At 40.9% G+C, this 26,047-nt stretch overlaps 3 protein-coding genes across 4 annotated transcripts in view; 1 reads left to right on the top strand and 2 right to left on the bottom strand.

The window, feature by feature from the left end:
- acap3b (ArfGAP with coiled-coil, ankyrin repeat and PH domains 3b) overlaps positions 1–3,770 on the bottom strand; it is a 54,706-nt gene extending 50,936 nt beyond the window's left edge. Inside the window, exon 1 of the mRNA XM_086040444.1 lies at positions 3,503–3,770. Coding sequence (XP_085896570.1) covers positions 3,503–3,549 — 47 coding nt within the window. The 5' untranslated portion in view covers positions 3,550–3,770. The remainder of the gene's footprint in view (positions 1–3,502) is intronic.
- A 1,129-nt stretch (positions 3,771–4,899) lies between these two features.
- Positions 4,900–18,528, top strand: pusl1 (pseudouridine synthase like 1). Its single transcript, XM_086040529.1, has 8 exons — positions 4,900–5,298; positions 5,379–5,442; positions 5,830–6,017; positions 11,250–11,399; positions 14,048–14,218; positions 16,685–16,739; positions 17,368–17,530; positions 18,434–18,528. The coding sequence occupies exons 1-8, from the start codon at positions 5,243–5,245 to the stop codon at positions 18,493–18,495; spliced, it is 909 nt and encodes a 302-aa protein (XP_085896655.1). The 5' UTR covers positions 4,900–5,242; the 3' UTR covers positions 18,496–18,528.
- Positions 18,529–18,577: 49 nt separating this feature from the next.
- LOC147142362 (ATP-dependent RNA helicase DDX19A-like) lies at positions 18,578–25,227 on the bottom strand. Of its 2 annotated transcripts, none has more exons than XM_086040527.1 (12): positions 24,995–25,227; positions 24,501–24,540; positions 24,340–24,414; positions 23,050–23,185; positions 22,407–22,499; positions 22,163–22,265; positions 21,937–22,051; positions 21,684–21,861; positions 21,368–21,605; positions 20,977–21,139; positions 20,627–20,818; positions 18,578–20,372 (listed from the first exon to the last, which is right to left on the bottom strand). In XM_086040527.1, the coding sequence occupies exons 1-12, from the start codon at positions 25,055–25,057 to the stop codon at positions 20,311–20,313; spliced, it is 1,458 nt and encodes a 485-aa protein (XP_085896653.1). In that variant the 5' UTR covers positions 25,058–25,227; the 3' UTR covers positions 18,578–20,310. The 2 variants fall into 2 exon arrangements, with proteins under 2 accessions (XP_085896653.1, XP_085896652.1); XM_086040526.1 differs by having other exon boundaries at positions 24,340–24,432; positions 24,995–25,226.
- Between the last annotated feature and the right edge of the window lie 820 nt (positions 25,228–26,047).

The following is a 26,047-nucleotide window of genomic DNA, read 5'->3' as shown; positions in this document are numbered from 1 at the left end:
CAGCATTAATACTTTGCCATGTGCGGCAACCAGGGGGAAATAAGGCGCGAACTGCACTCAGGTGTCAAACTTTGTGGCCGTGTTTGCGCTGGTATATCATTAGTGCACAAGGACGTTAAAACGGAGCAAACTGCCGGTGCAAATGACGTGCAATTAAAGGTGCTATCAGCGGCTGCAGTTAATTCTTTGTGGATTCGGCCCTGAGAGGTGTAATAGAATACAGTATAGATTTTTTTTTTTCCCCCCCAAAAAAACTTTTGGGAAACTTTTTTTTTTTTACTGATGACGATGATAATTCCAATAAAATCTGCTGAAAGCCCCTTCATCAAACAATACCCTTAAAATTAAACTATTAGCAACTGAAATGCTCAAAAAGGAACAAATCAAAAGCTGCCCAAAAGATAAAAAGCACAAACAATGAGCCTGCCTCGAAGGAATCGGATGACAACCTCCTTGTGTGCCCACACTGAGCAGGTGCGCCAGCTTTATCTCCACACTGTTGCGGTGAATGAACACAGCAGGTGAGTGCCGCACAGACGAGGCAGGACAACGACACAAAGAGCTTGAAAAAACTACGGAAGACAATGAACAAAGAGATGTGTGCTACGGATGCTTAGCATACCTTCAATACTCTCCCATACGCACTCAGTCATGCAAAAACAGAAGAAGTTGCACAAGTTAAGACCTGCTGGGAGTGGGTGTGAAGGAGGCGCTGTAGCATCGGGCGTGGAAGAACCCACAGCAATGACTCTCATGCTGCTTTTCTAAAATGACACAACAACCACCATAGCCAAGAAGCCGGCCACTCCAATAAAGCGGGAACGCTGCGCGACTTGAAACATTCCGACCTGCTTCAGTCACCTTCAATGACGAAGAATCTCCTTTTGAATTGTATGAGCCCGACCTGATGCACGCAGGCATCATTTTATGGTTCCAACATGTTGAAAGAGGATTTGAGAAATCTGTATGCACATATTGGTTCAAGTAATGGTGGAATGAATTTAATTCAAGCCAGCTGATCAGTAAATTCAGCAGCGGTCATACACAGCAAACAAAAAACAGCCTCGAAAAGGAGACACGATCTCCTGTGATAATGTGTATGAACTAACCAACAGGATCGGCACGGTGGACGCTGCTTTTCAACTCTACCGTACCAACACTGCTCTACTTGCCTCACTTTGAGGCGATCAATTTCCCACTTCAAAATTGAACCATGGGAAACTGTAAAGAAACACGCCACATTGAACGCATCAGTCGGAATGAGACGCACATGATTGTCTCCGGAATTTATTTCTCAGCATGTGGTTGTTGGCCACAGTAAGCAGACAAATTTAATTCCAGAGGTGTCTGTGGAGAGCCAAATTTTACATTTGAATTTGATCCGAAACGGGCCACTGCAGCAAAGTGGAGACTGTGGAATATCATAATGCAGCATCCAGAACTAAGGCAAAGCAACAGGATAAACTAATGTTACAGCTAGAGCACAACTGATATGGATTAGTATTTAGGCCGATGCCAATTGAAAGATGACAGGATAAAATTCCAAAAAACGATTCATAAAAAAAAGAAATGAGTAAAATAACTTATTTTGTGGTCCTTTAAAGAAGGAAGTAAAGTGAAAAAAAAATTATTTCCGAACACTGCGCGACAATTCAGTTGCTTTCTGCCGCGTCGCTCGGTGTATGGCAGGCCACAGATTCCAGCTCCCCGCAACTCTCAACGGGATAAATGATATCGAAAAAAGGATGTATGTTTAAAGGCCTAGATAGACCAACCCGACGTTGGCCAACTGTGACCGACGCTTAACCCCTGTGGCGTCACGTCACGCTGGAAAAATACAGCGCATCGACAGACAGAGACGCTAACCATTATGGTACCTTTTGCGCATGCGTGAGATGTCACAATTCCTCATGGTTAGAAAAAGCCAACCGGAAAGCTATTGGCCCAGGGGTGGATTGTAAAAACGTAAACAATGCATTCAGCTATATTTTTCGCTCACGATGAACTCTCACGCGAAGCAAACCCTCACGCTCTCGACACAGTATCAACCGTCGCTCTTTGTACTTGTAAGATTAACTCCTTGGCTACACGTAGCCGGGGCTTTATTAACAACCGATGTGTCGCAGACAAACGTAGTGTCTCATAGCCGATTTTGAGCTGTCTTGACGCATCGTAGCCCGTGTAGTGTGACATACTCAACAACTGGTCGTTTGCCGTCTGGGACGCTTCACGACCACCACCGCGAAAGTCTGGCATGTCAGCATTTTGACATGCCAGGAAGTCATGCTACGTTTGCTAACTGCAAAGCCAGTAGCTGATTAGCAAATGTGGTGTGGGTCATTAAACAAATTTGTTCCCTTAAGTTCTTTTTGTAGAATAGAGAGTCCACCATACTGCCCTCTCCCCACCACCCAGGAACAAGTCCATAGTCTTTTTTTTCGCCTTTTTAGAGCAGAGAAGGCCATAAAGTGTATCTATGCCTTAAGGCAGTCATGCATCCAGAGTCAGAGCACTGACTTGCAACTACAAATTGTTGTCTGCCAGTTATTTGCAAGTATCCTTTACATGTTGGGTGTAAATGACAGAGCAGGCATAATTATGACCAACGTTAAATCATGACCTCATTTTTAACCAACACGACATTCTGTTCTCTTTGTGTATAGCGGAATTTTCCAAACAGCAGTCTACATGAGAGCAGGCGAGTGTCAAAAGGTGTTGCTTAAACGCGGGCCTTTTCTCTGCCTCTTCCTGTGACCTTTCGTCCTCGCCATCCAGCATCATCTGATCGAGGTCGTCTTGCTTTACTAAACGAAAGGTAAGCAACATATCGACGGCAGACGCTGACGCCATGAAACTACTCGTTCTCGCTGATTTGCATGTTAAACTCGCAAACCAGGCTGGCACGTGGATGGAGTGCAGCCACCCCGACTACCCCCCCCCCCCTCCTCCCCCAGTGAGCAGACAAGGGGGGCAACATCTGGATGCATGCCCGGGAAGCATGCGCTGTTCCCCGCGGAGAGCATTCTCACTTCCCTGCTGATTGGTTGTCCAGCCAGGACACAAATGCAGCTGCAATGACATCTACTAGACGTTCATGTTGAGGCACGAAAGGCCCTTTTATCGCTCTCTCTCTCTCCCTCACACACACACACACACAGTCTCATGAAGGCCACATAAATGAATGATCTCAACAAGACCTATCAATTAATTAAGTCACTACATCAGCACCCTCACTAGCAAATGGCTCACGACTGGACTGAGCATTGCACGCACGTGTCTCTTTTTTTATTATACTGAACCCATGTTGCAATACACATTCGTAAATGACATACATAACACACGCATGCATTTTTACTCAAGTACAGCATTCGTTACCCTTTGAATAACATTTAGGAATGGATGATTTATCCACCCTGTTGATGCAAGCACAGTCCCTCGGTTCTCGTCCGGAGAAAAAAAATCATGCGTAAAAGAAGGCGTGCCGTTAACGCAGCATTCTTACCTGAACCGGGGAGAATCCTTGATGCATTCTTCAAAGTCCACCGTCATTTTTGCGTCTTCGTCGTGTATTTCCACCTCAGTACGCCAGTGTCATCGCCCGCGGCGACTTGTCGCAATGAACCGAGGGGATGGACGGTGGCTGGTCGTGTCCCTGACGCGCAGCAGTTCCGTCGGAGCCTCTTTCCAGTGACAGCGTGACACCAAAAAAGACGAGCCGAGTGCGAAGTGACTGAATTACTACAACTGGAGGGGAGGAGGATGGCTGCGGGGAGGGAGGAGTGAGCGTTGGGAGCCAAGCGGGAAGAGGAGAACGCCGACTAGCGGCGACCAGCAGGAATTGCTCTCGAGTCGATGGAATAATTTCATATTCTCAAAGTATGCTACGACGAGTACTGCTAGTGGTACGCGAAAGAATCACTGAATTAAAAATAAACATATAATTCTTAACATTCAAAACACAACCAACCATACAAACTTCAAGTGTTGTTTTTTAGCCAGTAGTGCATTTTAAGACTTTTACCATCAAGATTTACCAACTCTTACCACCAAGACTATTGCCATCTTTTTTTCCACATTTTGTCATCATTTGTAGAGGTTGAAAAATAACACACCTATTTTTGACAAAGTAAGGAGTAATAGGCTACACGTTTTCAAATTTTGGGAGTAAAAATAAAGGGATGGGGCGGTTAGATTAAAGGTATGTAGTCGGATTTGACCCAGGAGTCATCTGACACCGTCACCAGTGTGTACAGTGGGTGTTCTAACCACCTCAGCAGTTTTGGTTTTCATGATTTGAAAACCGCTTCAGGTTAAAATTCTAAATGAAAATGGTTTCATTATATGTAGCAATTCCCTGAAACAAAATTCAGTTTTCCTGAAACTGTATATTTGACACACATGCTGCATCAACAAGAATGCTTCATTTAATCACCATTTAGACGACAACGCAAACATAATCCACATTAATGTGTAATTCCAAATTAATACGACAAATTGGATAATATTCAACACGTAGGTAGGTAGGAAACATTATTTAAAAAGTAAATTTAGTCCTCAACGGTCCTAAAAACAATTTCCACAACTGTACAGTGTGTTATTTGTGGGTTTTTGCTCATTGCTTTTCATTGGGACAGAACGCAACACTTTTTTTAAATGATTAAATTCGAAGAACAAGTGGACAGAAAACATGTATACAATAATAAGTATACATTAAACAATGCATGCCAGGGGGTATAAACAAGTTACATACAATCAAAAACGTTGTATTTAGTGCAAACAGTAATTGTTTTTAATGCCTTTTTGTTCAGTGAGCTACTGATCAAGTTTATACAAGACTGAGGACAGAACGCAACACTTTGCGAGTCTGGCGACGCATGATGTCGTAATCAGAAAGCGACACGACAGAGAACGTCCTTCCGACGCACTTTACTGGAGTACATGTTAAAACGGCAAAAACAGAATTGGGTGTGGAACCATTGTAATTTTTTTTATTTGTATTTTGCTTTCTTGCATTTTGAAACGACCACATATGTTGGAACATGAGTTGTCCACGGGTTGTTTAAGACTACTTCCGGACTACAAATCCGAGTGTGCCTACATCCGGATGTAACTCGCAGCAAGTTGATCAGTATCTTTCCTCACACCAGCGCAACGTTTACCGGTTCACCGGTGCTGAATGCGTCATTCAACGCCTTTTTGGCAACACTTTTAACATGCACATCAAAAGAGATCGAACGAGGTCATGTGCAATCAGACACGCTACCTCATCTTTTTCCAGTACATTGGAACTAAATACAGGTTGGTTAGAATGCTATTCTTTACATACATTTTATGTGTTTAGCATAAAAACCGTAATAAACTGTTTGTATTTTGTGCAGTGGTGCAGTCAAAGTACCTCCACATCAACTAGTGAGAAGAAAGGGGGTCCAAGATCACTTAGAGGTAACGAACTCAACGCCTATGCCTATACACAGTAATATTAAAACATATTTGAGAAGAAAATTGAAAAACAAAGTTACTGGGAGTAACCAGTTATCCAAGAATCTATTTATCTGACAATAAATTGGCAGCAGCCCCCTATACAGTATTGTAGGTTAACTGAAGACTATAAAATGTCCATAGGTGTTTGTATGTACAGTGTTAAATCGCTTAGAGTCGTTTAAGGTAGAAAAGCATGTGAAAGCCCATTTACCACGTGTTCTCCACCTTTCACAAGTCAGATGTAAACACTGGATGGCTACATCTTAAAGTTATCTGAAGTTAACTTCACACTGAGATCTTATTTTACATTCTCTAATTTCTTTCCCCCCCCCCTGTGGCTCCATGCAGGATGCATTAAGAAGACTGAGGCCACTCAACCCAGTGTCTCTGTCCATTTCCAGCAGGACAGATAGGGGAGTCCATGCTCTATCTAACTCAGCCCATTTTGATTTCCAACGCAAGAATGACAAGCCGCCGTTTACTGAGGACATTTTAGTGGAGGCGCTCAATTTCCACCTCAAGGCTGAGCAAATTAGGTATGTTAATTCAATGTTTGGAGGAACTGATAGTGTAGTGTTGGGGAAAAAAATATATAATTATCAATCAATCAATCAATCACATTTTATTTATATAGCACTTTTCATACATAAAAATGCAACTCAAAGTGCTTTAAAACATTCAAAGCAAAACATAGAATTATCTTCAATCAAAAGAAAAGATAAATTATTTAAAAGTTGTTGAAAGCCAAACTAAAAAGGTGTGTCTTGAGCTTCCTCTTAAAAATATCAACAGTCTCTGCAGACCTGACATCCTCTGGCAGGCTATTCCAAAGGTGAGGACCAAAATGGCTGAATGCAGCCTCGCCATGCATTTTGGTCCTCACCCTTGGAATAAATAAAAGGCCGGCGCCAGAGGACCTCAGGATCCGCGAGGGCTGGTATGATAAAAGCAAATCAGATAAATAAGATGGCCCAAGACCATTAACACATTTATAAACTAATAAAAGTACTTTAAAATCGATCCTGAAACACACAGGGAGCCAATGCAGCAATTTCAAAACTGGCGTAATGTGCTCCCGCCCTCTGGTTCTCGTCAGCACCCGAGCGGCTGAATTCTGCAGTAGTTGCAGTGGTGAAATGCTCTTTTTCGGGAGGCCAGAGAGCAGGGCATTACAGTAATCTAAACGACAGGAAATAAAGGCATGCATCAGCACTTCCGTGTTAGCCTGAGAGAGAAACGGGCGGACTCTGGCGATATTCTTAAGGTGATAAAAACCAATCTTGGTTACATTTTTAATATGAGGAATAAAACTGAGCTCAGAGTCAAAAATGACGCCAAGGTTCTTCACACAGTGTGAGGGATTAAAAATGTGTAGTTTTGGTAAAAGCTTCTCTCTCTGACCTTCGGGACCGATAACTAAGACCTCAGTCTTGTCCTCATTGAGCTGTAGGAAATTATCTGCCATCCATGACTTGATATCTAAAATGCAATTTAAAAGGGTATCAATGGGTCCTGTGTCATCAGGAGACACGGCAATATACAGCTGCGTGTCATCAGCATAGCTGTGAAAGCTGATGCCGTGTCCCCTGATGACATCCCCGAGGGGAAGCATATAAAGATTAAAAAGTAAGGGGCCTAAAATCGAACCTTGAGGAACCCCACATTTAATTTCATGAGTTTTAGAGGAACAAGTATCCATACTTACAAAGAAATATCGGTCTGTGAGATAGGAATAAAACCAGTCAAAAACAGTACCAGAGATGCCCACTAGATTTTTAAGTCTATTTAATAAAATTTGGTGATCTACTGTATCAAAAGCAGCGCTTAGATCCAGTAGCACCAAGACTGTGAGTTTTCTCACGTCTGCAGTGCACCTAATATCATTTAAGATCCTTAAAAGAGCAGTCTCCGTACTGTGGTTCATCCTAAAACCAGATTGATATTTCTCCAAAATATTATTTGTATTTAAAAAATGATTCAACTGGATGAAAACCAGTTTTTCTAAAATCTTACTTAAAAACGGTAAGTTGGATACGGGTCTGTAGTTATTAAAAACGCTCGGGTCAGAACCGCTCTTCTTCAGAAGGGGCTTCACCACCGCCGTTTTAAAGGCAGCTGGGAAGACGCCTGCCTGAAGAGAGCAATTGACTATATTTAAAATTTGTTCTTCAAAAAATCCATAAAATGTCTTAAAAAGAAATGTGGGAATTGGATCCAAAAGGCAGGTTGTTGGGTTTACCTGGGAGAAAACTCGAACAAGTGTCCTTGCATCAACCAGGGCAAAACTTTCCAGTGTTTCCTCATTCCTCATTTCCAATTATATATAATTAGTAATCCGTTGGGGTACAAAGATTTAGAAATGAATATTTTTTGTTCCAACCTTTGTTGAGCCGAGACACCCGTTTTCGTGAAAAAAAATCTCACGACACGCAACCAAACTAAAACGTCACAAAAAGCCATGATGTATTATTGCATGACTGATACACAGGTTTATTGTACCTTCTTCCTTCTAACGGAAAAGGATATTACTATTTTGCTTGTTGCTATATGTCACTGAAGAAAGATATATTTGAGATTCATAACTACTAATATTCAGACAAATTAAGTATAATTGTATAATTTCCCACGACACCCCTGATGATCTCTCACAACACACTAGTGTGTATAGTGTCAGACGGTGGGAGTGGGATGAAGTCAAGCTACAAATGGATTTCAGAACAGACAGAGAGGTGAGAGTGTGAAGGAGAACGAGCCAATTGGGAAACGGACTGAGTAGAGAAGCAGGAAGGAAGGAGGCAAGCTCCCAGCATCCCACTTGCATCCCACTAATCCTCCAACCTGCAGAGAGAAGGTTAGAAAGGATTATCTCTGCTTTGCTTTTTACTCTGTAGTATGTAATAACACACACATATGCACCTACAATGCTAAATGGGAATTGAATTCCCTTGACCAGTGCAGACTCTTTTTGTCTTGTCTGCCTAGACCAGGGTTTCCTAAACTTGAGTTTGGGGTCCAAAACAGGTCCTGGGTGAGTTTTTATTGGGTCCCCTGTTGACATTGTTGGTAAAAAATACTGCAAGTAATTTTATTGATTGTTAGGCAGAAACACAGTGACTTGGCAAACAGCTTTTTTTTTTTTAGTTAGATTTTGTTATAATAGCGTCATGTCTGTTGAGTTCTACATCATTAGATTTGACTTGATATGACAATGTTTCTGTACTGTTTGATGTATCTCATTAAGTTGAGTTATTTCTAATGAGTCTTGTGCTGAAAAAAAAAGGGAAATTCTAGTCACGATGTAACATTTATTATTTACAATTAATGAAATAAACTGTGCCACAAAAACAGTCCCAGGCGTCACACATGGGGGCCCATATTTTCAACGTGGGAAAAAATATAGAAAGCAATCTTCATATTTTAAACAGAAGTGAGTGTGTGTCGTGGCGTTTTAATGTGCTTGCATGTTTTTGTTTGCGCAAACGGCAAATGCTGTCACTTCACATTGCAGCAGGTGCCATTAGAAGACGTAAAGCTTTCCTGTGCCACGTGTCGCATCCAATCCCCTCCTTCGTAACCTACTTTCTCTTCCCTCTGCACTGGGCACATGCACACATACACACAGGCACAGAGATCTATAATGTAAGTCGGCGAGCAGAAATAGGCCTGCACATGCATGCATGATGCATAGTGTTGAACAGCATCGTTCTCTACCATGCCACCCACTGACACTCACCCCCTGCTTACACATGCATGAGGATGCCAACCAACACTGAGTGAGTGTTGTGGCGTCACAATTTTTTATAATGTTGGGAAGTGTTAAACGTGCAAAATATTGTTTATCAAGTTTGTGCACTTGACACATTGAAAAACACTTATGTCCAATTTTTGGGGGAAAAAATAATTTTCACAATGCGATGTCTGTAACGCGAAAATACCATTCACGTATAAATAAGAAAATTGAAAAAAAAATGGACATACGTGTTTTTCACAGGACAGCGACGATATCATACCATAGCACTGATCATATGAGCCGTTCGTGCTTTGGTTCAATGTTATTCTTGCTACATTGCGTTTCTGTCCATATTGTCAGGAACAAAAGTCCAATATTTTGGAAGCAACATTTATTGTGTCTCGGGAAGGCCTGTTAACCAATTGCCATTATATAAATATAAAGTATTTGTGGGAGAATAATTTAAAAAATATATTTTGTATGCACAAATAGCATCCATTCTTGTCTCTTAGCTGTCATAAAATTAAGCACTACATTCATTAATAATAAATGAGAATAGAAACTAAGATACTGTATTGCTTCATGGAGGAGTGGCTGAGGACTGCGGAGAGTACTAAGTGTCCATTAGGGGTAGGGCATTTATTAGGTTGAGGCCTTTATTTTAACAAGGGCATTTTTGAAACAATATAATGTGCATTGTAATGAAAATAATTATTACAGTATACATATTTGTCTTTCTTGGGGTGGGTAAAGGAGGGGTGTCTATTTAGGGTGTGGTGCTTATTTATCCTATAGGATCCGAAGCCACTATTTGGGGTAAAATTGTATTGGCAGTTGTGCGCCAAATATAAAGTTTGTCCTTTTTGAGTTTGAGTTTTACTGAGTGAATACTCATACTCACAATACATGTGAAAGCTACATGAGGGTTTTCCTTTTTTGACAGCTGATCAACTAAACAGCCCATTAATATTTTAGAAGAAGCAAAATGCATAACCCGCATCCAACCCGGATTTCTTAATGTGGTTTCTAAATCTGGCGGTTCATCATTGCGCGAAGTTTAAATTCAAAGCAGATGTCATGATTGCAAATGGCACTGACCCTAATTACATTGAAATACCTCACACCGACTGATTCATTGTTTTCCACCACTTGATGAAACAAAAGAGACAGTGGTCTAAATGTCACACACAGGAAGTGTACCGTGTCCCCCTGCTGGATGCACATCAAAGCGCGTCTCATCCTGAACTAATGCTAAATATTTGAGCGTAAGCGCTTAGCTCCTCTGAGCTTTGTGCTCTCCGACAATGGCTGTGCCTTTGTATAAAAGCTGCATCATTGGCATTTTAGACAAAGACCCATGCACAGTTTTTATGGCTTGCGTTAGAAAACCATCTGTTCCGATATGGGGGGAAATGAAGGATGCTTTTGATCAGTTGTCGCATTAGCCTTGCTAGCAGCTTGACTTGAAGCAAGAAAATGTTGGGTCAGCTAGTTTCTTTGGACTTTGGCCCAGGCTTAAATATTTGAAGTACCGGGCTGGATAACCATGTAATTTGCGGAAAATTGCCACCAGAGGATGAATCCTCATGATGTTGGCAGTGACTCTCTCAATGTTATCATGTGACATTAGAAGAATTGGACTAGTATGACTAAACATGTAACGCCTTAGGACAGCAATGACGCTATTGCGGCATTTTACTGTACGTACAATAAAATGTAAGACAGCATCAGAGTTAGATGACGACTGGTGCGTGCTAGGCTTGAAGCCCAGAGATCTGTTGCACCAAATCTATAGTATGGCACAGTAATGCTGTACAAACCCGGAGGGGTGTGGTGTGTGTGTGGGATGTGATGTTCAGTCCACGGCACAAATAAAGGAACTGGCCTCACTGTCCTAATACTTTTGGAGGGGAGTGTATGTAAAGATGTAGCGGCTGCATTCTAATCAAATGCCCTAGTGACACTGTAGCTATAGACCAAAGAGTGCATGTCAACATATATTGATTTCTAAATGTTCCCCCCCCCCCCCCTTTGCCAGCGTCACCCGTGCCTATCGCGTGCCTGATGACTTCCACGCCCGTTTTCGAGCACTCTCCCGGACGTATGTGTACCGCATCGCCCTGGGTGTTTCCCAGTCTGCTCAGCTTCCCCTCGTAGAGCGCGACATGTGCTGGAATCTCCGCCACACGTGAGTCAACTGCATGCGTGCGCCTATACAAGTGTGGTTCCCTTGCATGTAGGAAAAGCGAGCTGAAAGGTCTGAGCTCAAGCCGACGCGCACACACACACACACACACACACACACACAAACCCCCTCAGTACGGTCCTAACAAGCCTTGCAGAAACAATGGCATGTTAGACACATGAATAATCCACATGTGCTCAGTCGAAAGTGCAAATTAGGGCCAGTCGACTCAAGTCAAACGTTTTTATCTGAGCTGACGTCCCAAAAACAAACAAAAGGACAGGCAGCGACGTGGGAAACGATGGATGTCGAGGCGAGAAAAGGGAGAGAGAAGAATGCTTTTGGAAGAGATTTGCTGCTTACAGGATGTTCTCTTGGCTGGAATTGGAAAGAGGAGCGTGAAGAAACACATTTCAGGGAGCACATACTGTATGTCTTTTTTTTTTTTTTTTTTAGGGAGGGGGGGGAAAGTAGGCCAAGATAAGCTGCGGGCTCATACGCATGCCGCGCAACACCCACACGTCTCCCTCTCTCTCTCTTTCTCCCGATCAGTCTCCCCCCGCTTCGCTTCCCTCCCTCCTTCCTTTTGCTTCGTTATCCCGTCTCACATTTTCGGCATTCGCCTCGTCCTTCCGCCCCTGAGCATCCCTGCCTTCCTGTTTGATCTACTCCTTCATCACCACTCCCCGCTGAAAGAAATATCCTCTTCTCGCCTCTCATCTGCTTTTCCTAAAGCAGGTGAAACACGATGACCTCTGTTCAGTGATTCCCAAATATTTCACCGTGGGAGATCATCAGATGTGCCGCCGGTTAGGTTAGGATAGGTAGTTAGCAGCTTGACACAAAAACTACATAACCGATCTCCATGAAATTTTGTCTAGAGCAAGAGCTCGTTCAAAATTGGTGCAAGTCTGGATGATTTATTTTCTCATTTTAGTTGAGTAACGATGCAAGCGTTCCCCCTGCCCCAGGATGCAAATGGTTGAGTTTTTTTTTTTTTTTTTGGGTAAACCTGAAAGTAGCTAATAGCTAGCATAATGGTCATATGTTTTTCACCGTTGTTAGTTTTGAATGTTTTTGCCATTTGAGTTTCCAATAGAACAGCAGTCTCCGCTTTAGAATCAAAAGAAATACAGTCATGTACACCGATATTTTTACATAATTTTTTTCCCTCTTTTCTTTTGCGGTTTGGTTGCTGATATTACTATTTCCGCGAACACCAGGATCAAATGTTATTTTTTGTATGTTCTACGGGCCGCTAAAAAATGGTCAACCAGCTGCAAAAGGCCCCCGGGCCGTGGTTTGGACATCTTGCACAACATCACTGGTGACTCCTTGCTTTTCAGTTTCATTTGTATTCCTTTTTTTTTCCTTTGACTTTTTATTTGACAAACATTTTCCGCCGGGCAGCCCATTAAAATGCATTAATTGATTACTGTGCATGTTCATGATGTTTCTGATTTGTTTAGATACATTATTACTTAAAGAGTGGAAGTCAACCCCACATTTTTCTTCACCATAATATGTTGCCCCCATGAGCCTAAACTCAGCATTCTGATTAATGTTGCGTTTTGTGGAATACGAGTTAAGCAGCAGAATCCATCTGATTTTATCCATCTCAGGGGGCGGCCATTTTGTCATTTTCTGTCAACTGAAAATGACATCACAGTTGCCTGTCTTCTGAAGGTGAGCCGTGATTGGTCATTACCTGCGCTATATGACTATTGGGGCTGCATAGAAGATATTATTGTCACGAAATTTTTAGGGTTGACTTCAACCCCCCCGCCCATTCGCATGTATATAGAAAAACGCATTTTTGTTGAAATATGTCTGTCGATAGGCCAACATGGATCTGCTCAGTCATCATGTCACAGTTTAAAAAGTGAGAAAATGTACTTCCATACATGTACTTTAAACTTTAAAGTGGCTGTGTGAATTCATTTCAATGTCAGATCGACAATCTTTTGTTTAATATTTACACTTACTACAACATGTGAATCCATAATGGTGCCATAAAGCACTTCCTTTAACACTCTTAACCAGAGTGTAAATGAAGATCATGTTTCCACCGTCTTCATTTAGGACCAACTCTCATGTTCCAGATTTTAAATGAAGGCGTTACGCTTTTAATTAGTGAGACATTCTCTTCATTCTTTTTTCCCCGCTCGCTGTGTTCCGCTCTCTCTCTCTTTCTCTCGATCAGATCACATTTGAGAGCTGACATTAGCTTGTTGGGGAAACAAGGCGCCAGCTCTCCCTCTTTCCCCTCAATCAAGTCTCGCCTTGGCATGCTCGATGCTCTCACGTGGCGTGGTGACTCAGAAATATGTGCAAAGTTAACCAATGAATTATTCCACTGCGACGAATGGAACACAGAGTCTAAACTGTGTTGTGTTTAAAGTGTCGTCTACAGACGAACCGCTAAAGTTAGATGCCACTGGAGTTAAGTAATGTAAATATTGGAAAATAAAAAGGCAATGTATGAATAGTTTGGTGGGGAAATGTGCCTCTAAACCTCATGCCTCAGTTCGGTAAGCATCGGAGGATTAGCTCTGGGTGTGTTGTGCTTTTCTCTCTGATTTGTTTGCTACACTTACTTAAAAAGAATTATATTGACTGTGCTTTTGGTCACACCGTGCGTTTGTTGTTAGGGAGCTCGATGTGGAAGCCATGAGCGAGGCGGCCGCCATGTTGGTCGGAACTCACGACTTCAGCAGCTTCAGGGCAGTCAACTCCGACATGCCTTTTATAAACCCTGTCAAGACGCTGGATGTCGCCAGGATACAGCCAGGGAGAGCATTTGTATGTGAGCACTTCCACAGGTAAACAGGATTTAAGGGGTCTTTTTTTTTTTTTTTTTTAACTATTAAAGGGGACATACTGTGAAGAATACTGTATATGATGTAAGATTAGAGTGAAATGCCTGCATAATAAAATGACTACCATGTGTGAGTGTATGCTAACCTTCATTTAAAAGCAACAGGAGATGCTTTACATTAAATAAAAAAAGTTTGTCATGCTGACACGTTTAGTTCGTGTTAGTGAATGTGTCGTCGCTGTATCATGTAGGATAGCACTTTAGACGAGTCGAGGTCCAAATATTCCACTGTGGGAATGAGGTAGGCGGCAGAGTGATTACCGGTACATATCTGTGGGTGCCATAGCATTTTAGATATTTATTTGCCCTTACAACAAAAGCAGACACAGCATTTAGTAATACTTTCACTTCAGTGAACGTTCTGTCGTCTTTTATTGACATCAATGATTGAAGCTGGATTTTGTATTTTTGAGGGGTTGTCGTAAGAGTTAGGATGCCATTGTTTTTTCATGAGGGTCACTGTTAGTAACAGTGGTAAAAGAAGAAACGGAGCAGTGAATTATTGAAAAGCCGAAAGTTGATTTAAATTTTTGATCCTGAAACAGGGAGTTGTGGTATGTCAGGCTTGGTGCTAACATTTGGCGTGCGGTGATTTCATACAGTGAATTTGTTTTAATGATGATTTGAACATTGACTTTCAGTAAGAATGTATCCAAAGAAGGCATTTTACAGTGTGTATTTACTTAATGTCTCATTTTTCTTCTATTTGATTGATTGCGAGCAGGCAGGTTAGCTGCAGGTCAAAAAGTGTGTTTTCAGGAACAAAACAAAAAACAATTTATCACTATCTTAGTTGTTTGCATTCACCTGGAATGCTTTGAGGCCACAACTAGTACAATCCAAATCAGATATATCCAACTTCCCACTTATCTGGAAAGCAACATTAGTCTGATCCAAAACGCAGATGGAGTTATGAGTATTGTAGAAATTGTATGTATTATATAAATCAAAGGATAACGAATTGGTCACAACATGAGGTAAGACTCCTCGTGTTAATTCATCTTTGGTGCTGCTGGTTCGGTTAGCGACGTAGTTCAAATGGGCTCAGCATTTAAATGTGTCAGCAACTTTGAAGTGACGTAACTACACTTACTGTCCATTTTTTCCATCTATTTGAGAGTGGCTTTTATTTGTCTTAGCTGCATGCCGAGCCCGGCAGTTAACTGGGGTGTCTTTTGGAAAGAGAGCCGCTATTTGAGGAAATGCAGTCATTTTGCTACGCTCATTCACACTCAGGAATTGCTGTCTTTCAGAGTCCGTGCGCTGTCACCAAGTATGAATGCACTCCAGATCAGATATGATCAGAAAGCTAAGACAAATTTGCATTTGACCTTAATCTTTTTTTTTTTTTTTTTCCCCCAGTTTTCGTTCCCAGAATAAAAGTCAGTCTTTTTTAGGATGACGAAGGCCGGGATGACTTAAATGCCAGATGAGAGGACGATATTCATTGACTGGGTGCCGCGTAGCAAAAAAATAAGATGATCCAAACTTTTTCATCGTCATATAATCCAGTTTGGTCTAAGCCGCAGTGGAAGTATTCACAGTGTATCATTTACGGAGGACATAAAAGGTACACACAACCCTGTTTGAATTCCAGGATTTTGTGGGGAAAAAGGGCCAAGATGAATCATTTCAAAACATTTTCCACCATTATTGTGAACTATAACCTGGAAAAACTCAGTTGAGAAAGACAAATCTTTTTGAGAGGGAAAATAAAAATAACTGAGATAATACATTAAGTGCGTACACCTTCTCCTATCTGTTAATTGCCCACATTTAAAGTGCTTCTGATTAACCCCAAATCTTTTTTTTCTTTCCCCTGAATTCAGTTGTACAGGTAGTAGGTGACAATGGTGGAGAAAGTTGTGGAATTATTAACTTGGTCTAATCATTTTTATATCAGAGTACCTGCCATTTGAAGAGAGGTGTGTAGACTTTTTATATCCTCTGTAGACAAATGTATGTGCTCCTTTCTGCTGCTTCCCTTGGTCGCACATCAGCCTCTAACTGCATACACAAGAACACTACTGTACATCTCTACATTTACCACATGAGGTACAAAAACACCATCCAATGAGATGGTAAGGCAGTATTTTGGTTGCTTTTTTTAATTGTAGCTACAGAAGGAGCCAAATAATAGAAAACAACTAGTATGATGCGGTGCAGCTGTGCCACACTGACAAAGACAATAATAAACGTATTGTTCAGTTAATACCTCTCCGAGCGTGTCAATCAAACGTGAGAATTTATTATCTTTAGAAAAAAAATCATGACGGTCTATTGAATGTTCCTCCTGCTTATCCTGTGAAAGAAGCAGGGTCACCTGTCAATAAATGTTTTGGGTATAAATGCGAAAATTGTGTACGCGTGACAGTTGAACAATTTTACATGTTTTTATTGTGTCTTGCAGAGAGATTCCATTCTGGGAGTTGACTTTTCAAAGCAAATCTTTTCTCTACAAGCAGGTATGTTCCAATATGTTCTGCTGTTGGTTAGGCTTCCAAAAGCGGGTGGAAACTCTTCAGTCAATTTCCAGAAATTTTCTATTACAACTAGACACTACTGAGGTGTAATTGTGTGGAACTTCCCATATTTGATGTTGAGACTGACTTAACAGCGCCTCTGCTGGTTGCAGCCAAGTTGTGCACCTAATTTAGCCATAAATTCATCATGACACAATTGACAATCACTCAATTATGCCTATCCATTATTAGAAACTAAGTGTAATTTGCGGAATATTTAGTCAAACAAGTTGGATGCTTTAAATGGAAATATCTGAGAAATTGTGGGACTTAATGGTGGATTTGGGGGAATTGTATACAAACTGCTGCGATTGGCTGGCAACCAGTCCAAAAGTGTCGAAGAGAACTTCAGTCAAATCTTTACTAAATCTTGTTCTAACCTATGTTAGGCTTTAAGTTTCTCGTTATAGAACCAAACCAAACCTGAAATATTACAAATTTCCAGTTTCTTTCCATATAGCCCCCATGAATTCCCATTGAAACTCTCCTGGAATTGTGCGACTGGTATTTGCAGATTTATTTTTAATGGTAAGTAAGGTTGCCTAATTAAGCCATGCCGTTGTTGCTTCAGGTACGCAGAATGACGGGAGCTCTCGTGGCCGTGGGCCAGGGAAGGATCTCACTTACGAAGCTGAAAGATATCATGGAGGCTCGGGACGCACTGGCTTATCCACAGAATGCAGTTGCCCCCGCCCGTGGTCTCTTCCTCACCAAGGTGGACTACAGAGAGTCTGGTAAGTGCGGATGGAAGAAACAAAACAAAACATTTGAGTTGTGTGTCACACATTTTTATGCTTGATTTCATTTAATTTTAACAACTTTTCCCCATATACATTAATTGACTGAATCTTTTATGGGCTTAAACTGTTGGCATTATCAAACCTTAAATAATTGTACTGTCAATGTATTAAATAATACTTTCAGATTACTGTTATACAGGCATACAAGTTAACCAATGTAACTACATTACTGACCTTGAATGACTTAGAGGGAGGCTTGCTGAAGGCAGCTGGCTTCATCCATTGCGTTCCAGCATCTGTAACTGTCAGAAGTGGAGAAAGAAGTTAGCTGCACAGTAAAACTCACTAACAAATGACATCCTGTACTCACCATTAACCTTGGCTTGTGCTGTGGCAACCGTGGAGGGTGAATTATGTTAGCCCTCCCCCCAAACATAGCTGTGATTTTGTGGAGTTCCACTAACATTTGTTGCATTCGTTTAACTCAAATTGGTTAAATAAAATGTATATAGTTTGTATTATCCCATTTAATTGACTTAATGCAAATAGCAATACATTCATAAAATTAAACAGACATATTGTACCTTTTTATTTGCATAAATGGTTAATGAAATACAATTCAAAATTGAATGATTAAAGTAAGTGTCCCTAAAACCAATGCGTCTTAAAATGTTTGCTCACCCCCTGCTGTAGTTGATGCAAGCTTTTTGGCATCTTGGCAATTGTACACAGCTGAAAAATGAGTTGAAGTTGTCTTGACCATGGCTGAACTATTGTTGCAGTTCAGAATGTGAAGGTGCATCTCTAGTGCCATCTTTTATGTCATGCCATGTTGACCTGGCTTAAGGTTGATTACTTTATGTTGTCAGAAAACTATTTTTTTTTGTGTTCCGCCAGATCTTCTGCTGTCACCACAAACCTCAACTGGAGTCTTGAGTGATGCACAAACTCAAATGTGAACGTCCATGTAATAAAAGTTTTTATTTAAGCTATTCTGGTTAATACTGGCTGTTTTATGACACATTGGACACTGCAAACACATGACCACCTACACGTTCTTTTATTCAAATCATTACATGACCGCGTCCGTGAACGCAGCTCAGCTTGCTGAGCGCACACAAACCCACATTGAGCCTACCTTGTTCTAAACACATTACTTTTTAAGACTACTTACTGTGTGCGCATGAACACAGAGTAGCTTCTAATATCAAACAAGGTTTACAACATGTGGAGTGTAACTGCTGTGTGTGCATCTAAACACTGGTATACCATATAGGAGGTGCACACACATGCTCACTATGTATACTATACATCCAAATGAAACTGCATACACTCTTGTTTTCACAGATGATCAATGTGGATATTTATCACTCAGTTGCAAGCCTTGCATTTGGCTGCATATATGCATTTCCTGCAAACAGTCCATGAATAAAAGCGGACCACCGCCACCAGTCTTGTCAGTGCCAGTGTGGGCCTAAATGAGGTTTGACAAAGGTTCAAACTGACCAAACACTGTTCTTTAATGCTCCAGAGGACTGATCTCGCAAGTTAAAACAGCCATTTTTTTTTTCCTCAAAAGCTGCGACAGTCAAAGTTGAACCTCATGAGGAATGTTTTTTTTTTTATGCACTTCTCAGAAGTGACTATCAATAAATCAGCCACACAATTTATTTGTCCCTATAGGTTTTAAATGTGTACACAAGTACACGTCTTCTATCATGCGACCGTGCTGTAACACAGTAAATCTGATTGGCAAAGGTCCTCAAGTCAATTCAGCATTTGGTTTAAGAGATCAATAGATAAAAATTTCAAGTGTCATTCAGCATGTTAAGTCCAATATTTTGGATTTTCAATAAAACCATATGTATACATAATGCACTTGAGGAAGGCTTTTGTGTATTTATCTAACTCACAATCATTTATAACTTTGCAGTTTGTGTGAAGAAGAATGTCATGTAATGGAGCACAAGTTCCAACCCTGATTGGGGCGATTGCGAGACAAAATCATATCAGACCTGAACAGTCCAAATCTGGAAAGAAACTAAGCATCACGTGACAAATGTTTAAAAACAATGGCTACATGTTACAGCTGAGCAGTCCTAATACTCAATAAATAAAATTGTGAGAGACGCGTGACTGGGCTTAACCCAGAATAATCTAAAATCTTACGGTGAGGAGTTAATAAGAGTGTCATCTCCATTGGCAGCCATTTTGTCATTTGGCTATGTACCCTGAAGCTAAAGTTGAGGTTAATTTGGGATTTATTTCTGTCATGTGAGTACAGGTATACACTGTAAAATTTGCATAGACCCTTAAAATCCATCCATCACAGTCATCATCCAAAACAGCGCACTAGCACTCAAGAGCAGCAGCATACCCAACTTCACCCTTTCTACAGACTGTCAATGCTGTAATGACCTAAAGAGGATACATTCATTTTACCTGTTCATGTATATAAATGAACAGCAGAGTCAAATAGGGTTTTAGGAGTCTATTGACAGTATCATGTGTACAAGGCCAGTTGCTCTTTTCAACATTACAAACTCAATCTTTATTTCAAGAAGTAAAAAGAGTAAAATGGGGTATGTTCCACAAACTGAAGTCCATTACATGTGTGTAAACGTGCAGTATGTGTGGTTTTGCGCTTTTCTTTCCACCCCCAACGGCTTAAAACAAAATACAAACTTAAAAAAAGACAGCGTTAAGCAGCGTAGTCCTTGCAAAGCACATATAGCAAGTCTAACTGTTGTCCACTTCATCGGCACACTTGCATTTTAGTTGGCGATTTTCTCAATTTCATCCAGATCGTGTGTGTCTAATTTTTCAATTTTCTTATCTGGAAAAGAAAGAAACAGTTAGTATTTTTTGACAATAAACCTGCATGGACATATGTGTGTTACCTGTGTAATTTTTTTTTTTTTTTTTGGGGGGGTGCTAAGTTTGCTCAAGCTAATTAGTATTGTGCACTATACTGAGGAATAACGGTCAACAAACTACAAATTACTACACGTCAACTGCCCTTTAGTAAGACTGTGTCTTGATAACTTGCCCAACATGCTATACATAGCAGCAAGAGTAATGAATACTTACTAAAATGATCCTGAATCCTGTTGAGGATGTTCATACTCATTCTGCTGTCCACCATGTTGATGGCTAGCCCCCTTTTACCGAACCGACCCGTGCGGCCAATCCTGTGCAGGTATGTCTCATTGTCTGGGTTACCATCCTGGTCTACTGGTAGGTCGAAATTGATCACCACTGATACCTGCTCTACATCAATTCCTGGTGTACAGCAAGCACAGACAGAAAAACATAATGAGAAAGGTGGGTGTATTCATATTATATATCTATCTATATATCTATATCTATATATATATATATACACACACACACACATACACACACACATATGTTCAACTAAATCTGCATGTTTTCCTCACCTCTGGCACAAACATTTGTGGTGACAAGGACTTTCTCCTTTCCATCCCTGAAGCGTTCAATGACTGCGGCCCTCTGCTCCACCTGCATCTCCCCGCTGAGCAGCGCCACCTGGTGGTTCTCTTTGGAAAGCTCACCCGCCAGCCAGCCTGCGGTCTTCCTTGTCTGGATCACACCGAGGAAAGCAGATTCATCAGTTCACATACCAGCTAGACACCTAAGGAACAAAACGCTTATGTGCTGCATGTGGAAAAAAAATAATTGCCATTTTGCTTAAACCGCCCCCATGCTTAATGAGGTTCTTTAAACTCGGCCCGAAGTAATGTTTCCAAGGAAAATATAACATTCATAACCTATCAATTGGAAAGTTCTGGGGAAAGGGGAGTTTCTCACATGGCAGAAAATCATGGCCTGGGCTATGGTGATGGCGCCATAGATGTTGCACAGGGCTTCAAACTTCTCCTCCTTGCTGTTACACAACACGTAGTACTGTTTGATAGTATCCAGCGTCTCCTCCTCTCTTTTTAATTTGATGATATTTGGGTCGGGCACGATGCGCCGGGCAAAGTCCCACACTGTCTCCTCAAACGTGGCTGAGAACAGCAACATCTGGCAGTTTTTCGGAAGCATCCTGTGTAGCAGGGAACAAATTAAGCTTTTAGCATCCCTTGAAAAGTACGGCGGGAATTCTTTAAACATTCATTTTCACCTCTGGATTCGAATACTCTGGTCTTTGTGACCCTGCGTTGCGATCATGACATCAGCCTCATCCAGCACGAACACCCGAATCTTCTCGGGATCGATGAACCTCAACTTGCTGCACCAGTCCAGCATGGTGCCGGGCGTGCCAATGACTATCTGTTCCTGAAGCTTCACGCCTCGCTGCACTGGAATATTTGGAGAGGAACTTATCAACACAAAACAAGCCACATACAGGAAATGTAGAGCGGGCAAAGACTTACGCCTATTTCCTCGTATGGCGTAAACTAATTTGACTTCAGGGTAGTTTTTGCCCATCTGCTCAATCACTTTGCCAGTCTGAAGCGCCAGTTCATAGGTGGGTGACAAACACAGGCACTGATGGGAGAGAAAACAGGAGAAGCAAGGGATTTAGAAGGCCAATTAGCAAGTGCTAAGACTCAACTCATCTATTAGACATTGCTGATAACGTAAAAAAAAAACAAAAACCTGAGGATATTTGTTGTCGGGATTGACATGGCTGAGCATGGCGAGAACAAAGGCAGCTGTTTTTCCTGTTCCTGACTGAGACTGGGCGATCAGATTCTGTGGACTAAAAAAAAAAAAAAAGAAAAAAGAAATCTAAACAGACTGTGTAATACAACAGCAAGTGGCTTTAAAGTAGTGACCGTTTGTGTCATCAGCGTATACTTGGCTCCGGAAGGTAGTAGAGCACAATGTGCAGCATACTCACGGTTCAGCAAGCATCATAGGTAAAGCGGTTTCCTGGATTTTGGAGGGCCGGTTAAAACCCATGCCATAGACACCCTGTAGGAGCTGTGGTTTACTGCATATGCAACAAACAACATCTTTGGTCAATTGATCAAGTTTTGGTGCAGATAGAATACAACAAAATTGTACATGCAATGAAAATCAGCCATTCTGCACTTCCGTCCCACTTTCACATAACAGGCATTATTCATTTTTATTTCAATACAGGTGTGTCTGCCACTCAGCGATCACCAAAGCATCACATACACAATGAATGGGGTGGTTCGAGGGTGAACTGCACTGTGCTAAGTACAGTGTGAAAAGGCCTTATTAGTGTTGTCACCCGTGTTTAGCTAAAAGAGAAACCAAATAACTGGTTCATTCAGAAAGACAAAAATAGTCTATGGGAAGTACTTGTGGTTCTTGGGCATATTTTGTCAAAAGTATTTCACAGAAATTTGATTGAAACACCAAAGAAATGTTTAAAATTTGTGGGTAATGCACAAGGTGTCCTTTAATGAATATCCTGCCGACACATACACTCATTATTCATTAATTACAGACACTTCAAATCACTGTCAGGACACATAGGTGATTATGGACAAGCTAAACGACGATACACTTACAGTCGCAACTCCTCAAAGGATTTAACAGAGTACAGTGGGGAGTTGGGATCCTTTTGAAGAACTTCAACTTGGTTTGTGTTGTTGACAAGATTACTTCTGATCAACTTGTTCAACAATGACTGGGCCGCTTTGTCGTCTGCGCCCAAAAAAGAAAAAAAAAAGAATCAAATTAGAAATCGTGCTTTAAAGCTAGGAGAAGTTGTTAGTGAGCTGAAGGACCATGCATAGCATTTAGAAATATGAGTAATAATGATCATGAAAAAATTGCACATATATAGGATACGTACATATGTAAACTTTGTTGTCATATAAGAGAATTTTTAAGATGACCATGGTGTGTTGATTATATGGTATAGTAAGTGAGAGAAGTTATGCGAAGTAAGGCACAAGGCAGCAGACAGTCAGCGACTTAAACATCTACCAACGGTTCGGTTGTATACATAATACAGCAAAGAAAATACACATCATTTCAAACATAAATTAACAACTGAAAAAAGGAATAGGCTGAAGCACCAGGCTTATTATTGCCTATCCTATACTGTCCCATGAATCACGTTCTATTGATAGAATTTCAATAGAACAAAAGAAAGAAATAATATACACTCACATTTTAATCTCTAATTTTACAATTTATCAATGGCCTATTTGCATAAATTATTTTACATTTTATTTTTTCTTAAACCTCAACCTCAAAAACCTCAAAGAACTGCTTGAACGTATAATCAAGTCCATTTTACAATTTCACCCCCAAAACTGAAACACATCTGTATTTTACGTTGGTCCTAACATTGCATGTTTCAAACTTAGAATAAACCTCTTAAATTATAATTTCTTTGTCTTCACTTAAAAAAATTCTGAATACCAAAAGGTAGGCCTTTGTTTACAACATGAAAAGGGATTTCCAATGTCTTCAGATACACAATACCCGTGAATGTCTTCAGATACACAATACCCGTGAATTCTAAAATAACAGACCCTACGCAAAATGTATTAGTTGATTCTCTATAGCCGACCTTGTTAATTATTTGAATCGCTTTTTTGTAGTTTAAGAATTGCATCTACACTTATACATTATATTTAGTTTCTATCTAAATTGTCCTACTTGTTGCAGCTAAATACCACACATTTTATCATGTCATGACATTTTCTATCAATTAAAATGCCTCTGTTCACACACACATACAAAACACAACAATTGATCAACCCCCAACATTGCAGCCGCAGGCATGTACAGAGGTGTGTAACATCATGGGAAAAGAATCTATAAAATACAAGATCCCATCAGCTCACCGCTTTCATCTTCATCTGTAGTCTTATCTCCCGAAGTCTTATCTCCCACTTCTGACTTTGCAACAGTACTGCTTGCTGGTGGCACAGATGTTCCTAAATTAACACAATCAAATTATATCATATTCATGCTTAAAATTAGTCTGGAAACGTTGCAAACATACCGTTTTCCCCAAGTGTGTCTTTTATTTGAAGGTTTCCAATCTGTAGGAAAACAGTTTACACATCACTAGACTATAGAACTTGTTAGTGACATTGTCTGTCAACTCTCATTATTTAAACGTGTCCCTGAAACAAAAGTTGGGAAGCACACATCTAGAAGACGCCAAATGCGTCTACTTATTCAGCTTAGCTATTTTGGAACCTCTTGCATCATTCACTTGCCAGTCAGCTAAAGCTGTCTCAATGAATTACCCTTAAAGGTAGCATCTGCTAAAGCTAGCAACGCGCAAGGCACGCAGCAACTCTACCAGCTAATGTGGCAAATGTTAGCTCTTGCGTTTAGGCAAAGTAAATACCTGAAGGCGCAGCGGCACATCCCGCTTTGTGTTGAAACAATGTCAAGCATTAAACAAATTGTAAACATTCATTTTGAACAGCGCTAGGCCAGGGACTATAACATCTTAAAGGCTAACACAACGTGAACTAGCACATTTACATTTACTGATTCCGCCGCCGCCTCTTGTGCGTCCACTGCCTGGGCCCAGGAGTCCGAAGCCATCGTTTTTTTCCCCCTGTCTTTATTCCTTTAAAACCCCAAACTGTGAAAATGTCTGAGACTGTGAGCGACGGGCAAGTAAAATACAGTACTTCACAGTCACAATGGCGTGCAGATACCGACTGAGAGTCTTGTACAACAACTCAGTCAACCGAGTGGAGTTGAAGTGCAGGGAAAATAGTTCCTACCATTGGAAGGTTCCCAGTTGGATTTCACTGTAACAAAAAAGAAACATTACAAACATTGTTATGGTGGTAAAAATCATTGATATATTATTAGAAATCCTAGGAAGCTCCTCTACCAAAAGTTCAGCTTTAGGTTTATAATTCTTTTTCTACTCAGTTCAGGGCAGGCCCTTTTTCACCGAAACTAGAAAACTTTTGTTTGGTCTACAGGACGTTTTTTGAGGGAAAAAAAGTTACTGATAATTTTTCAGGGCCAACAGAAGAAAATTTTCTGGAATACTGTAGTAGTGTGTAGTTAGTATTCTGTCACACATGTGGTTCTGTTTCTCTGGTGCGATGATTTTGTAAACAGTGCTTGTTTTGTCATCATGTCATCTTCCAAACCGCTTATCCTATATAGGGTCGCGGGGAGTTGCTGGAGCCTATCCCAGCCGTCAATGGGCAAAGGCAGACTACACATAGACACTGTCACTGAGCGGGAATTGATCCCACGCTGCCCGCACACAACTCAGGTGTGTGTACCACTACACTATCAGTGGACCCATCAGTGCTTGTTTTGTGTTGTAAAAATTGCAACCGTACCAAAATTTGTCACAACAAACCATGAGCACTCTCTTCTCTTATTGATCACAAAAATAGAAACGGGGAGAAGGTTTGCTGTGTGGACCAGCAAATGATATTCGCATAAAGCACAAAGAAAAAACACATGGAGCTAAACTGACATTATTACAGTAATAGTTCAGATGGTCGAATAGTGTGTTTGTGTTCTTGTAACCGAACCCGATTTCAATTAAAGTCTTGATTAGGT

Source organism: Filicampus tigris, chromosome 9 (genome assembly GCF_054856515.1).
Source record: "Filicampus tigris isolate MCC_2025a chromosome 9, RoL_Ftig_1.0, whole genome shotgun sequence".
Lineage (NCBI taxonomy): Eukaryota > Metazoa > Chordata > Actinopteri > Syngnathiformes > Syngnathidae > Filicampus > Filicampus tigris.
The sequence above is the reverse complement of the archived record's forward strand: the minus strand, read 5'-3'. Positions and strand labels throughout refer to the sequence as shown.

Bases quoted from the DNA above. Each gene is read 5' to 3' on its own strand.
- pusl1 (XM_086040529.1), top strand. From the start codon at position 5,243: ATGTGCAATCAGACACGCTACCTCATCTTTTTCCAGTACATTGGAACT. The intron at 6,018-11,249 runs GTATGTTAATTC...CCCCTTTGCCAG, and splicing joins CTCAAGGCTGAGCAAATTAG to CGTCACCCGTGCCTATCGCG. The intron at 17,531-18,433 runs GTAAGTGCGGAT...GTGTTCCGCCAG, and splicing joins GGTGGACTACAGAGAGTCTG to ATCTTCTGCTGTCACCACAA.
- LOC147142362 (XM_086040526.1), bottom strand. From the start codon at position 25,057: ATGGCTTCGGACTCCTGGGCCCAGGCAGTGGACGCACAAGAGGCGGCG. The intron at 24,541-24,994 runs GTAAATGTGCTA...GTTTTCCTACAG, and splicing joins CGGCGGCGGAATCAGTAAAT to ATTGGAAACCTTCAAATAAA. The intron at 22,500-23,049 runs GTAAGTGTATCG...TTGCATATGCAG, and splicing joins TCCTTTGAGGAGTTGCGACT to TAAACCACAGCTCCTACAGG.